This window comes from Nycticebus coucang, chromosome 9 (genome assembly GCF_027406575.1).
Source record: "Nycticebus coucang isolate mNycCou1 chromosome 9, mNycCou1.pri, whole genome shotgun sequence".
Taxonomy (NCBI): Eukaryota; Metazoa; Chordata; class Mammalia; order Primates; family Lorisidae; genus Nycticebus; species Nycticebus coucang.
In genome coordinates this window covers 134662413-134677214 of record NC_069788.1, presented here as the reverse complement: position 1 = coordinate 134677214, position 14802 = coordinate 134662413, and the positions used below count along the sequence as shown (strand labels likewise).

Here is a 14802-nt window from a genome sequence, read left to right as displayed (position 1 = left end):
GATACAAGAGCATTCTCTCGGTTTTCTTCATCATTAACTGCAACATTACGGGTACAACTTATTCCTTCCCTCTTTCCCTGCTCATGAACCTTTTTTTCGGATCTCTTGTCACCATTCTTTTCAGGGATCATTTATGCCCCTTATTTCCTCTTCAATTACTAGTAATAGTTCATATCTATAATTTGGAATTGTTCACTTTTTTCTTTATCCCATCTGGCTAGGAACATGTTCAGAAATACATGTAAAAGCAAAATAATGCCCTCCTTTGATCCTTCTGTTGGAGATGTTCTCCAACAGCTCTTCCTATATATTTCTCTACAGGGATGTCTATAGTCTTGTTACTTAGTGTGGTCCAAGAACCCGCAGCATTGGAGTCACCTGAGAACATATTAGAAACACAGAGGGAGCAGTAGCTCGACCCTGTAATCCCAACACTCTGGGAGGCGAAGGCAGGTGGATGCTTGTGCTCTGGAGTTTAGGACTAGCCTGAGCAAGAATAAAATCCCATCTATAAAAATTGTCTTTTACAGGAAAATACAATTCTTACCTTCTACTTGTGCATTTACTCTGTTTTTTTCTTCTTGATTGGCATCCTGAGATGAATGACTAAGATCCTTCTCTGAAAGAGTCTCTGAAATACTCTGTTAAAGTTAATATCAATATGAGTTAAGTTAAAAATAATAAGTTACATCAATATTTGCTAATCATTTTCTTCAAAAACAACTGAATTTTTTTTGGTAAAAGCAATTACATATAAAACTAAGAGAAACATGTATTGAAAGCCAAAACACTTCAATACAGAACTTCATATATGCTGTCTAGCTCAAGCTCATCTTTTATGTGCATATCGGTGTGTAAACACAGCATGAAAGGCCAAAATGAATCATATTCACAAAAAAATATGAACTCGTGCATGTTTCAACATGGAACAAGATTGAAAATAACCGATTACTTTGTACTCACCACAAGGAATAAGAGAACTTTTTTTTAAAACAAAATACACTTGCTCTAATACTTACCGATTAAACACATAAAATATTTCTTAATGGAATTTTAGCATGAAAATTTGACACACAGAATTCTAATAAACTTTGTATATGTCATATTGGGCATAAACTGAACATTCATTTTTATTTCATATTAACATAAGTGTACCTAAACAGAACATTTCTGAAGCTGCTTTATTTAGGTAAACAAAAGGTTAGAAAAATCTAAAATATGTTTTGTAGAGTTTTTACTTATGATTGAATAAAAGGATACCGCAGTTAAAAATAACTGTTTTGTCATGTTTAAATAAAATCAAACAAACACTAGATATAGTATGTAACTTTTTACTAACAAAAAGCAAATTAGGAACTATAGAAAACCTCGATATAAAAGAATACAAACATTTATTTTTGAAGCATCTAAGGTATCCCAGACATGTATTTGCACATTTTCATTTCTATGCATTATAATGATAAAAATAAAATTGACTGATGATGATGATGATGACGACTACCCTACTTTCTGCTTCCTGGTGTTCCCAGGATGTTTAGAGTAAAAAATGATACATATGTGATCCATTGCTTTCTTTCCTATCTTTCTCCCACAATTTCACATGGCTGGCTCCTTCTCATCCTTTAGCTGATAGCTTGAAAATCACACTCAGAAAGATCTTTCCTGACTATAGATTTCCACCCCAGTCCTTTCCGCATTAACTGCAATCTTCCTCTATATTGTCTAACCTGATATTCTCTATTTTCTCTATATGAAGCCCCCATAGTAAGTCAGAATTTTTGGCTGTTTGGCTTTCTGTTGATACTACAATATTTATATGAAGCCCACATAGTAAGTCGGATTTTTTGGCTGTTTGGCTTTCTATTGATACTACAATACCGTAAGTCATCCTATTGTACATTCAATGTCTAACTACTTAGCACATAATTGGTACTCATAGTACCAGATACTACTTCAGAGGCTGAGGCAAGGGGATCACTTAAGCCCAAGAGTTTGAGGTTGCTGTGAGCTATGACACCACAGCACTCCACCCAGGGCACAGAATGAGATTCTATCTCAAAAAAAATATATATATAAATATATACATATTTTTTTTCAAGGTCAAACATATACAAATCTCATTGGGAAGGTCGTAAGCACAAAATCACTATTCTTACAGGATATCTGCCACAATAGTCTCCCAAAACTTATTATACCCCAAATTAGAAAGGCTCATGCCAGTTCTAACTTGCTTAACTTCCATTTTTCCTTGACACTACTGTCTGAAGGATTTTTTTTTAACTACTTCCCATATTTATTAAATCATTAAATAAAACTGTGAACATTTCTTACAGTTGCATGCATACTTTTCAGACTATAAAAATGTTTCCAGATTTCATACTATATTTGTTCATTACACATACCTAAGAGGTTGATATTAGTGCCATGTCTATGAATTAGGTCACAGACATTCAAAATTAATTAAATAATTTTCCTCAGTTTCCATAGAAAGTCAAAGATCCAGAATAACATGTCTTTTGACATCCATTTGATGCTGGTGCTGCTGCCCAACCACTGCTTCCAAGAGGTCAGCCTTTCCCATGTCTTCCTACCTGAGCTCTGCTTCCGAATAAATTGTCAGTATTTCATACCTACAGTGTATCAGAAGCATGGCTGCCACAAAAGTATTCTATGTGTTCTATTTTAGAAAATGATTTTTGTTTATTAAAACTCCACTAAATCAAATAGTTACTATTACAGCCCAACATGTTCACTTACTCCCCATGATTTTTTTTTTTTTCTCTTAAAATGTTCCTTGATGATCTAGACTGGCCAATTCAAACATAGTAACAGTTTTGAGTGCCAGATTTTGTCATTACATGTTCCAAGTTATAAAAATCAAGTCTCCAAACTGCTTTTCCCTGAATTTCATTAGGCCTTTTATTACACATCCATATTTACCACAGACTCATGCATTTGGCTATAGATGAATCTGGAATAATTCTTTAATTTTTAAATAAACTTAACTTCAAATCCAAATGGTATTCTTATAACTTCTAAGCCTTATCATTTTGTATTATATTACACTGTCTTTTTAAAGGAATCTTGCAAATTAGCAGAATTTTACTATTCAGCATCTCATTCTTTCCACATAATTACTTTATTAATTATGGCCTGATAATGTAAGAAAATAATTCCTTGTGGGAACATACGCAGCTGAGAAAAGGTAATTAAAAGCATCCCTTTTATGTTTTAAAGTTGTCAATGCTTATATTTTAAAGTAATGATAAGAAAAGACAGTACCTCCAAATACAAACTTGGTTCTTTTGGTTTGTCGTGTCCTGATAACAGTACAGAGATTTTATCTATAAAATGTTATTTAAGATAAATTAATGATAAAAATATTACTGCATTTTCAAAACATATACAAATGTATCTCCATTTGTGACTATTTGAGTAAAATAAAACTCATAGCCAAAAGAATTTCAGAAGGTCAAAGCAGTTTCAGGATAAAGTTTATAGTATAAAAAAGGTGGCAAAAGAAACGTACTTAAAAGGAATGGACAGTATATTTAAAAGGAATGGACATTATCTACTTGTGACCTTACCTATGGTGCATATTGCAAGGGTACATTGCAAGGGTCAAATCTATGAAGTGTAGAGTATCAATGTCTTAACACAACAATTAAGTAAGTGAGGTGAAGGCTATGTGACCCAGCTTGATTTAAGCATTCCTAATTGTATATAAAATCAGCACATCATACCCCATAAATACATTACTGTACATAGTTATGATTTAATAAAAACAATAAAATAAATAAAAGGAATGGAAATTAAACCAATACCCATTATTGGTTTTTATTTCGTAATAGCATGTAATTAAAAATTTTAGATGTTTCCCCTAATTATAAGATTACCACCTCTTATAATTTATTTTCACAAAAATAAAATTGTCATTACCTATTTGCTTTTGTGTAGCACTTTCAACAATACCAATCGTGTTGGTATTGTCTCCAACTTCTGACTCTCTTGCTCCTTCCTATTGAGAAAAAGAAAAGTCAACTTCAGGAAATGTATTGATTCACTCACACATCAATCTGTTAGCAAAATAACACACATTCACTATGTTTATCAAGCATACGCACTACCTGGGAGAATAATTTGAACATAGAAACAGAAGACAGAGTCTGTCCTATATTTAAGTGGGTGTGGCAAAGATATATGGAAACAAATAAGAAAGGTAATTCATGAGTCTGTAATTACAGTAAATTAATTACACAAAGGATACAATGGAGGAAGAGTCAGTTCTACCCAGGAAGCTTAGGAAATGCAGCAAAGATAGAGGCGTATTTTCAAAGACAACGATGTACACAGTGAGAGTGTGAAGGGCTTTTGGACAGGGGAGAAGGGGCAAAAGGATGAGGAATGGAACCACAGGGCATATGAGGGCTATGAAGGTAATGCGGTAAAACTGCAACCTTGTGATAAGGAACAGGTTTCAGAGATGAAATGGGAGAATCAGGCCAAGCTACCAAAGACAGGTGGCAGAAGAGGTGCAAACTTTCCCTTTCCTGTAATGGGATCCACTCAATAAGCAGGTAAGTCAGGCCACCACAAACATATTTTCAAAAGGTCACCTTGGTAGCAATGTGAAAATAGATGAACACCTGACAAAATCAGAAAAGAGCTTTTCAAAATCATAGATCAGAAAGAGAATTATTGGTAACAAGCTATGAACACTGGTAATGGTGAGTGACTGGATTGGTGATCTGCAGGAGAGATAAAGTACAAGATTTACACTAACTTAATGTTTCAGTGCTACTTACTAGATGTTATTTACTAGAAAAGAAAAATCAGATGACAAAATAGGGCACCAAGAGTCAAGGAAGTAAGGGAAGGGATAAGGACAGTGTCTTCAGTCCTTAAAGTCCAATATGTCAACTATGAAGCACACAAGGACATAGGAGATAAATCTGGATACGTACTTTAGGAAGAGATTACTTACTCATGAAAGGAATATGGTGTTAAGAACATAAGTATGTGTAAGATATTCTAAACTGGCACACCTATGTAATGCAAATCCAACAGAACTCTGACATTTGGAAAATGAGAACAAGAGGAGAAAATAAAACCATAGGATTCAAATTTTATATTTTAACATTTTTGAAGAAAAGTACACTTTCATTAATATATGCAAATATTTATTTCTTGTTATTGTGTCCATTTTTAAAATTGAAGAAAATGTTTATCTCAAAAAAAAAATTCAAGATGCTACAAGAAAACTCTTTCAATAATTATCCCTACAAATTTTAACTTGTAGAAGAAAAATGCTGTTATGATAAGAGAATTACGAGGGCATTTTAAGTACTACTATGATGTAAGAAAGAAATGTAAAACCCTAGTTTAAATTTCACATGTTTTTCTTATTCTTCTGTCAACAACGTACTAATAACTCTGTCTATTGATACCTGATAGAATGGTCATTAAAAGTTAAAGAAAAGGGGTGTGGTATGTCTTTTATGGGTGGGACAAGGGTTCTTTTTTATTATTATTAAATTATAGGTGTGTACATTGATATGATCATGGGACATCATATACTAGCTTCATAAACCGTTTGACACATTTTCATCGTACTGGTTGACACAGCCTTCCTGGCGTTTTTTTAGTTATTGTGCTAAGACATTTACATTCTACATTTACTAAGTTTCACATATACCCTTGTAAGATACACCACAGGTGTAATCCTACCTATCCCCCTTGCTTTATCCCCCTCCCCTCCCTTTCCCCCTTCCCCGTAAGTATCTCAAAAATGGAAAAAAAAGTACCCAATGTACTCAGCCCTACTATGAAACTAATTTAGGGCTTTCACATGAAAGCTATAACCCAGTTACAACCTAAGAATAGGGGGACAAGGGTTCTTATCTAACAAAGCAATCAATGTACGCTAGATCTGTGTACCCTCAAGGAAACCTCAACAATAACAACAACAACAAAAACTGAAGAAAGGATCTAGAATTTAAAAAACCCTATGATTATACATGTTGAAGATTTAGAAATCTCCCAGTATATCCATGATTGTCCAGCAGGACCCGATACTCACATGAGGAAAGAAGAAATGGACTAAAACATTGGGCCCACAGGACTCTTGTCTTTTACTGATAAAAGACATCGTGTACAAGGTTTGACAAGCATGAATACTAAAGTTAATAATGCTTCTTTAGAATAATAAAATGTTCACATTCTGGACATATTTGTCAAATTAAGAAATGACCTTCCAGAGATAATTTTGTATACTATTTGGCAGTCTTTACTGCTGTATGCTTCTATAACTTTGTGTAGTTTATTTGATGATTCTTTAATCAAATCTGACTACATTTACTGGATGTGTGAACATCTGTGTCCATTACAGAGATTTCATGAGCACAAGATGAATGAGAAAAACACCAAAACACACAACTGATTAATTTGTTTAAGAGGTTTGAATTTAAAATATCTTTTCACATTTAATGGATACATAAATTTTAATTTTAGTTAACAAAACTATAAATGTTTATTTATTTTGCCTTATTTTCAAAAAGTTCAGCTACCAAGAAATTACATCAAATAGTAAGATAAATTAGTTAAGTTGAGAATATACTAAACACTGTTAGAAAACTTAAACAAAAGCCAGAAGAGCCAAATACTAATAATTCATTTAATAATTCTAATAGAGCCTAAAAGAGGTTTCACTTTGTATAATCTGTGAGCATAGGTTTGACTAGATTAAATATGAGATGACATTTCATTAAATTGAAAATAAATAATACAGACTAAATTTCCTTTCTTAGAAATACTACCAAAAAATAGAGAATAGACCTTAAAAAGAAGATTGATGTTCAGGCTGTCATAAGCAATCAAAGGAAAAGATAACTTTGGGGGGTTGTTCATAAATGGAATACCCGAAAAAAGAAAAGATAACCACACAGAATAAACATGTTTTTTTCTAAAAAATAAAATAAAACTCCTTTATTATTATTATTATTTTTAAGACAGAGTCTCACTATGTCCCCCTAGGTAGGGTGCCATGGCGTCACAACTCCAAGCAACCTCCAACTCTTGGGCATCAGCGATTCTCTTGCCTCAGCCTCATAAGTAGCTGGGACTACAGGGGCCTGCCATAATTCCTGGCTATTTTATTGTTGCAGTTGTCATTGTTGAGCAGGCCCAAGCCAGGTTTGAAACTACCAGATCGGATGTATGTGGCATGCGCCCTAAACACTGAGGTACGGGTGTCCAGCCATTTTCTAATATTTGTAATTGATACATAATAGGGGTCCATATTTGGGGAGTACACATGATAATTTCACACATTCATATCATCAACTCAGGGTATAAGGATATTCATCATCTTAAATATGTAAACATATACATTTTTATATATACTTTTTTTTGGGGGGAAATAGCTTTATCCTCTGTCATAACACAAACCAACAGACTTTGATGTTGGCAAGTGAGGAAACACAACAGTAGAACCCGCTGCTCACTGAGAAGAAGGAGGATGTGTTACAAAGCCTTCCCCCATTTCTCATGCAGCTGAGATAAAGCCATAACCCTTATAAATAGATCATTATATTAAAAATATTTCCAGGGCCCACCTGGCTCTGCTCCTACACAAATAGGGTTAATCTCTGTAGTAAAAAGGGTGATATTTTGGGGGCAGAAATTTGGGGGGCTGGTAGCTGGAAGACAACCCAATGTGTAATGAAGGCTCTCGCAAACATCCAGAAGAGAGGGGCAAGGGGGCCCTGTCATTGGCTGAGAAGTATTCCTGGAGGTAGTCTCACTCCTGTCCTCAATCCCTGATGCTCTTGAGTGATCTGTCCTTTCAGACACCCGCCTGTTCCACTCTCAGAGTCTATTATTTTCTTGGAACCCACCTATTTAGCTCACCAACCAAGTTTTGGTGTCCCCTATTGCTTAGGCCTCTGAAGTCATCCCCTTTAAATCACAGCCCTCTCCTTAAATACAAAGCATGAGGAGACCTCAAGGGTCCTTCCTGCCAGGAGTATATTCCAGGGGTCAGCCAGTTTGGGGGTCCCCCCTCAGTCCCAGACCATGAATTAAATTGGTGCTGGGCCCTGTGTTCATTGGTGGAGACCTCAAAGACATAGGCAGGACAGTAATTCCAATAAGACACCCGGCAATTCCTGGGTGTCTCTGTTTGTCACCACCGGGAGGATGGTGGAGTTTTCAACGATGCTTTTCATCATGTATCATTCAGCCAGCTACTACAACTTGTGCAGGAAATTCACCAGGTACTCCTAGAGGGGTGAGCAAAACAGGCAGTACACAAATCTCCGTCCTCCAGCTGGGCCCGCTCTGTCACCACCTTCTCCACCACCTGCTTGCCAAAGGAGCAGGCCTTGGAGGAGCACATGAGGGTCATGTGCTCCAGGCTCTCATACTGGCTGCTCACTCTGTATAAGGCACCACTGTTGCTGCTTCCACCACTGCTAGCCCTGGTCTTCTCACCACTTGGGCCCCAGTTCAGTTCTGCCAAAAACTTAAACAGGAAAAAGACAGGGGGAGGAGGCCATGATCATCAGTTCCTGGACACCACCCTTTTCTCAGAGAATTTGTAATTGATCTGCTGGACATCCACACTCTTGAGTGGGGGTACTCCAGGGCTGGGGCAATGCTGGCTGATGTGTACAAACAGGTGCCTCTGGTATGAGCCAGTTGCATTTGGCAGTTCCACACAGGCAGAGAACTCTACTAGCTGCAACCAGGAAGAGCCCAGGGCCCAAGCCTGCCAGGCTGGGGATAATGGAGCAAGTACAGACAGGGGTGAGAGGGGTTAAGTGAACCCTTACCCTGGTCAATAGATGGGGGAGTCAATGACAAGAAGAATGGCTTCACATCTGAAACTTGCACAGGGGTCTAGGGCCCCAGGCCAAAACTGGAAAAGCTCAGAGGCTTGAGGACCACCAGGACCCAGTTTGGTGAGCTGGGCCAACAACGTGGTAGCCATGGTTAGGAAAGCCTTGTTCTTGGAAACCTGGTCCTTTAGCTTGGACTAGATTTCTCTTGATTACTTTCAAGTTGAAACCTGGATGAGATTAGAGACCTGGTTGCAAGTTCAGACCTTCTCCAATCTTAGCTTGATGTAGCAGGTAATCATTTCATTCTAACCATACATCTTGCCTTCAAAGGACAAGATGATTTTCTGACAACCATAGAACAGGTAGATGGCCAAGCTCTGCTCAGTATCTGGGTTCCAAACACCCTCTGCATCTGTGTCCACTTTCCTTCTAATACTCTTCCTGCCTGTGCCACTCTCATCACTGCCGTCCTTAATGCTTGTCCAGCCATGGCCATCATCCACAAGGGACCCTAACCCAGGCTTCCCAATCACGGCCTCCCAGCCTGTGGCTGAGGAACCATGACCTTAGATATTTATCTTTCATTCATGCTAGGAACTTATGAAATATCTTCTAGTTATTTGTAAATGTATACAAGATTAATGTTACTATAGCCATCATTAAGTTTTCTTTATGTTCCTTATTAACATCAGTTATAAGTCATTCAGATAAATCTGAACACGTTTTCATTACCTGGCTTTCTTTTTCTAAGTTATGTTTAAAATAATTTCTATTATATCTTATACAGAGATCATGCTGCCATTTAACTCCACTATTTCCATCGTGTTTTTATTTATTTATTTATTACTTTTCTTTTTTAGAGATAGAGCTTCACTTTTTCACCCATGGTAGAGTGCCATGGCATCACAGGTCACAGAAACCTCCAACTCCCAGGCTTAAGTGATACGCTTGCCTCAACCTCCTGAGTACCTGGGATTATAGGCACCCACCACAACACCTGGCTATCTGTTGTGTTTTCATAATAATCTCCCTCATTTAGACTGTCTTACTCAATGTTTATATTTATCTTGCCCTTCCTCAATCAATTCTTTCCCTTCATCACTCTCTTCCTCTCCATGTTTGTTGAGCTGGGGTTTTTTGGTTGCTTTATAGTACTTTCCTTCCATAATGATAAGCTTAAGCTTTGCTCCACTAGTTTTCCTAATGCTCAATGCTAAGCACATCTCTGGCTTGACACTATATGATTTCTCTTATGATTATGAGGACTTTTTTTGTTAGATCTTTCTTATTATTATGAGAATCAGTGGGATGGTATGTGAAAAAAATCACATTGTATCCCATAAATGCATTAATGTACACAGGTATGATTTAATAATAAATAAATATCCTTTAAAAAAGGTTTTATGAAGACAACTTACCTCTGTATCACAATGGTTGACAAAGGCCATTCGAGGACCTGGTATGAATGGCTGGACTAAAGTGAAGGTGGAAAAATGGTTTTCAGCCATTTCTTCTTTTTGACAAACAGAACGCCTGTCCTTAACCAAAGTTGCTCTTGCTACAGTAAAAATAAGGTAAAGAATACATAAAAATATTGGTAGTTCATAATCAATAAATAACAGAAGAAGAGACAGTCTTCAAAAAGCTTATAATTTTCCTTGCATGTCTGAGAAGCAGTCTATAGACTTTTAAAATCTGGGTTGGAAACCCAAAAGGAAACGGAAAAGGAAGAAAAAGGAAACCAGAACAAAGGAGAGGTTGCAATCTTAATTTCAGATACAAGCAGTTTTAAAGCAACTAAAATTAAGAAAGACAAAGATGGAAGAGAGGAAAGGAGGGAGGGGGTGATGGGTCATGGTGTTTGGCACACCTCTTGGAGAAAAAACACATTTATAAGAGGGACTTTGCCTGACAAATGCAATTAGTGTAACTTGGTTATTTGTACCTTCAATGAATCCCCAACAATAAAAAAAAATAATAAATAAATAAATAAAATAAAAATAAAAAAAGAAAGACAAAGATGGACACTTTATACTGGTCAAAGGTACAATACAACATGAAAACATATCAATTTTCAATATTTATGCACCCAACTTTAATATGCCCATATTTATGAAACAGACCATGAAGGGTCTGAGCAATATGACATCCCAAAGACACCATAATAGCTGGGGACATTAACATCCCTCTGACAGAACTGGACAGGTCCTATAAATGGAAACTAACCAAGATACAAGGGACTTAAATATGACCCTGGAAAAAAAGGGATTAATATACATATACAGAACACAACATCCCAAAGCAAAAGAATATACATTTTTCTCAGCCCATCATACATACTCCAAAATTGACCACATCCTAGAATACAAATCAAACCTCAGCAAAATTAAAACAATAGAAAGTGTACCTTATACCTTCTCAGACCACAAGGCAATAAAGGTGGAACTCAACTCCAACTAAAATGCACATCTCTACACAAAGACATGGAAATTAAGTAACTTTTAGCTAAATGAGAGTTATGTTCAAGAAAAGATAAAAGAGGAAATCATTAAATTCCTCAAACATAACAACAATGAAGGAATAAGTTCTAAAAACCTGTGGGATACAGTGAAAGCCCTCCTATGAGGGAAATGTATTACATTAGATGCCCACATTTGAAAAACAGAAAGGGAGTGCATTGACAAACTCAAGAACCATCTTATGGAATTGGAAAATACAACAATCTAATCCCCAAACCAGCAGAAGGAAAGAATTAACCAGAATTAAATCAGAGATTAATGAAATTAAAAACAAGAGAATCATTCAAAAAATTAATGAAACAAAAAATATTTTTTATTTTATTTATTTATTTATTTATTTATTGCAGTTTTTGTCCAAGGCTGGGTTTGAACCCTCCACCTCTGGCATATTGGGCTGACACCCTACTCCTTTGAGCCACAGGTGCCCCCTCAAATGATTTAATTTTTTGAAAAAATAAATAAAATAGATAACCTGTGGCCAGATTAACTAGAAACAGAAAACAAAATCTCTAATCACATCAATCAGAAACAATAAACAGGAAATAACAACAGATGCCACAGAGACACAAGAGATTATCTCTGAGTACTACAAGAAACTCTATGCCTAGAAATTGTATAATGTGGAGAAAATGGATCAATAACAAGAATAATATCCTCTCCCTAGACTTAAACAAGAACAAATAGATCTTCTGAAAAGACCAATCTCAACCACTGAGATTGAAGAAAAAATAAAAAATTTCCCAATAAAAAATGCCATGGTCCAGATGACTTCACACCAGAATTCTATCAAACCTTCAAGGAAAAGCTTATACTCATATTGCAGAAATTATTCCAAAAAAAAAAAAAAAGAGAGAGAGGAAAAAGGAAGGAATCTTCCCAACACGTTCTACAAAGCAAACGTTACCCTGATGCCAAAACCAGTAAAACATCCAACTAAATTGAGAATTTCAGACCAATTTCACTAATGAATATAGATGCAAAAATTCTCAATAAAATCCTACCCAAAAAATTACAGCTACACATTATAAAATAAAATCACAATCACGCAGGATTCATCCCAGAGATGCAAGCCTAATAAACAAAAAATGTACTTCACCATATCAACAGAAGCAGAAACAATGACCATATGATCCTCTGAATAGAGGCAGAAAAAGCATTCAATAAAATTCAACATCTTTTTTCTAATAAGAACACTTAAAAATATAGGCATAGGTGGCATATTTCTTAAACTTATTGAAGCCATCTATGACAAACCCACTGCTAGTATTATACTAAATTGAGTAAAACTGAAAACTTTTCCACTTAGAACTGGAACAAATACAAGGTTGTCCTCTACCACCACCACTGTACAACATAGTGCTGGAAGTTCTAACCAATTCAACCAGGCAATAGAAGACTATAAAGGGCATCTTAATGGGAGCAGAAGAGGTCAAACTCTCCCTCTATGCCAATGATGATCTTATACTTAGAGAACACCAACAACTCAACCACAAGAATCCTGGAAGTGATCAAAAAATACACTAAGGTCTCAGGATATAAAGTTAATCTCCACAAGTCAGTAGCCTTTGTATATGCCAATAACAGCCAAGATGAGAAGCTAATCAAGGACACAAATGTCTTCACAGTAGCCTCAGAAAAAAAATGAAATACCTACGAATATACCTAATAAAAGAGGTGAAGGACCTCTATAAAGAAACTTACAAAACCCTAAGAAAGAAATAGCAGAGGATATTAACAAATGGAAGGATATAACATGCTCTTGGCTGGAGAGAAACAACATTATTAAAATTTCTATACTCCCAAACCATTCTACAGATTTTATGCAATCCCCATTAAAATCCCATCATCATACTTTCAAAATGTAGGAAAAAAAATAATTCTGCATTTTGTATGGAACCAAAAAAAAAAAATGTTATAGCCAAAGCAATTCTTAGTAATAAAAACAAAGCCAGGGCATATCACTACCAGACTTTCAGCTGTAAAGATCAAAACAGCATGGTATTGGCACAAAAATAGTCACTGACATTTAGAACTGAATAGAAAACCATGAAAGGAAACTAATATCTTACAGCTACCTGATCTTTGATAAAACAAACAAGAACATACACTAGGGAAAAGAATCTCTATTCAATAAATGGTGCTGGGAGAACTGGATAACGATATGTAAAAGACTGAAACTGGGCCCTCATCTCTCATCACTTACAAAAATTGATTCAGGATAGATAAAAGATCTAAATCTAAGGCACGAAACAATAAAAATCCTCAAAGAAAGTGTGGGGAAAACACTTGAAGATATCAACCTGGGGAAAGATTTTATGAAAAAGACTTCCGTGGCAGTCACCACAACACCAATAATAAACAAATGGGACTTAATTCAACTGAAAAGCTGCTATACAGCTAAGGGAACAATAACCAAAGCAAACAGACAGCCTTCAGAATGGGAAAAGACATTTGCATATTGTGAATTGGACAAAACAATGATTACTAGGATGTATAGACAACTCAAATTAATCAACTAGAAAAGATCCAAGAATCCTATATATCACAGGGCAAGAGACATGAATAGAACCTTTCTAAAGACAGATGAATAGCTAACAAACATATGAAATAATACTCATCATCCCTGATCATCAGAGAAATGCAGATCAAACCCACCATAAGATATCACCTAGCCCCAAAATGGCCCACATCACAAAGTCTCAAAGTGGCAGATGCCGGTGTGGATGTGGAGAGAAGGGAACACTTTTACGCTGCTGCTGGGGATGCTAATTAATACAATTTTTTGAAAGGAAGTATGGATAATCCTCAAAGAAGTCAAATTAGATCTGCCATTTAATCCTGCAATCCCATTACTGAGCATCTACACAGAAGAAAAAGAAATCCTTTTATCATAAGGACATTTGCGCTAGACCGTTTATCGCAGCTCAATTTAAAATCACAAAATGTGGAAACAACCTAAATGGCCACCAACCCAGGAATGGATCAACAAACTGTGGTACATATATACCATGGAATACTATTCAGCCACTAAAAACGATGGAGGCTTTATATCTTTCATATTAACCCAGATGAAGATGGAAAACATTGTTCTTAGTAAATTATCACAAGAACGGGGAAGCAAAAATCCAATGTGTATATTTATATTCTAATATGAAGGCAATACATGATCTAATTCAAGGGGTATGGTAGCAGAACAAGGTAGCGGGGAGAGGCAGAGGTAGAAGGGGAGTGGGGGACACAGTGTGTGGCACACCTCTTGGGGGCAGAACACAAGTATAAGAGGGATTTTATCTAATAAATGCAATCAGTGTAACCTAATTCTTTGTTTACCCTTAATGAATTCCAAACAGTAAAAAATGCACATTTTGATTTCATTGATTTTGATTTTTTTACTTTTTATTCTGATTGATTTTGGCTCTAATTTTTATTTCCTTTCTTTTGGT

At 35.9% G+C, this 14802-nt stretch overlaps 1 protein-coding gene across 1 annotated transcript in view; it reads right to left on the bottom strand.

The window, feature by feature from the left end:
- Positions 1–14802, bottom strand: part of LOC128594206 (POTE ankyrin domain family member B-like) — a 70689-nt gene that overhangs the window by 28073 nt on the left and 27814 nt on the right. The window contains exons 7-10 of the mRNA XM_053602795.1: positions 10259–10398; positions 3940–4018; positions 3283–3344; positions 548–641 (exon numbers count right to left, since the gene is read on the bottom strand). Coding sequence (XP_053458770.1) covers positions 548–641; positions 3283–3344; positions 3940–4018; positions 10259–10398 — 375 coding nt within the window. The remainder of the gene's footprint in view (positions 1–547; positions 642–3282; positions 3345–3939; positions 4019–10258; positions 10399–14802) is intronic.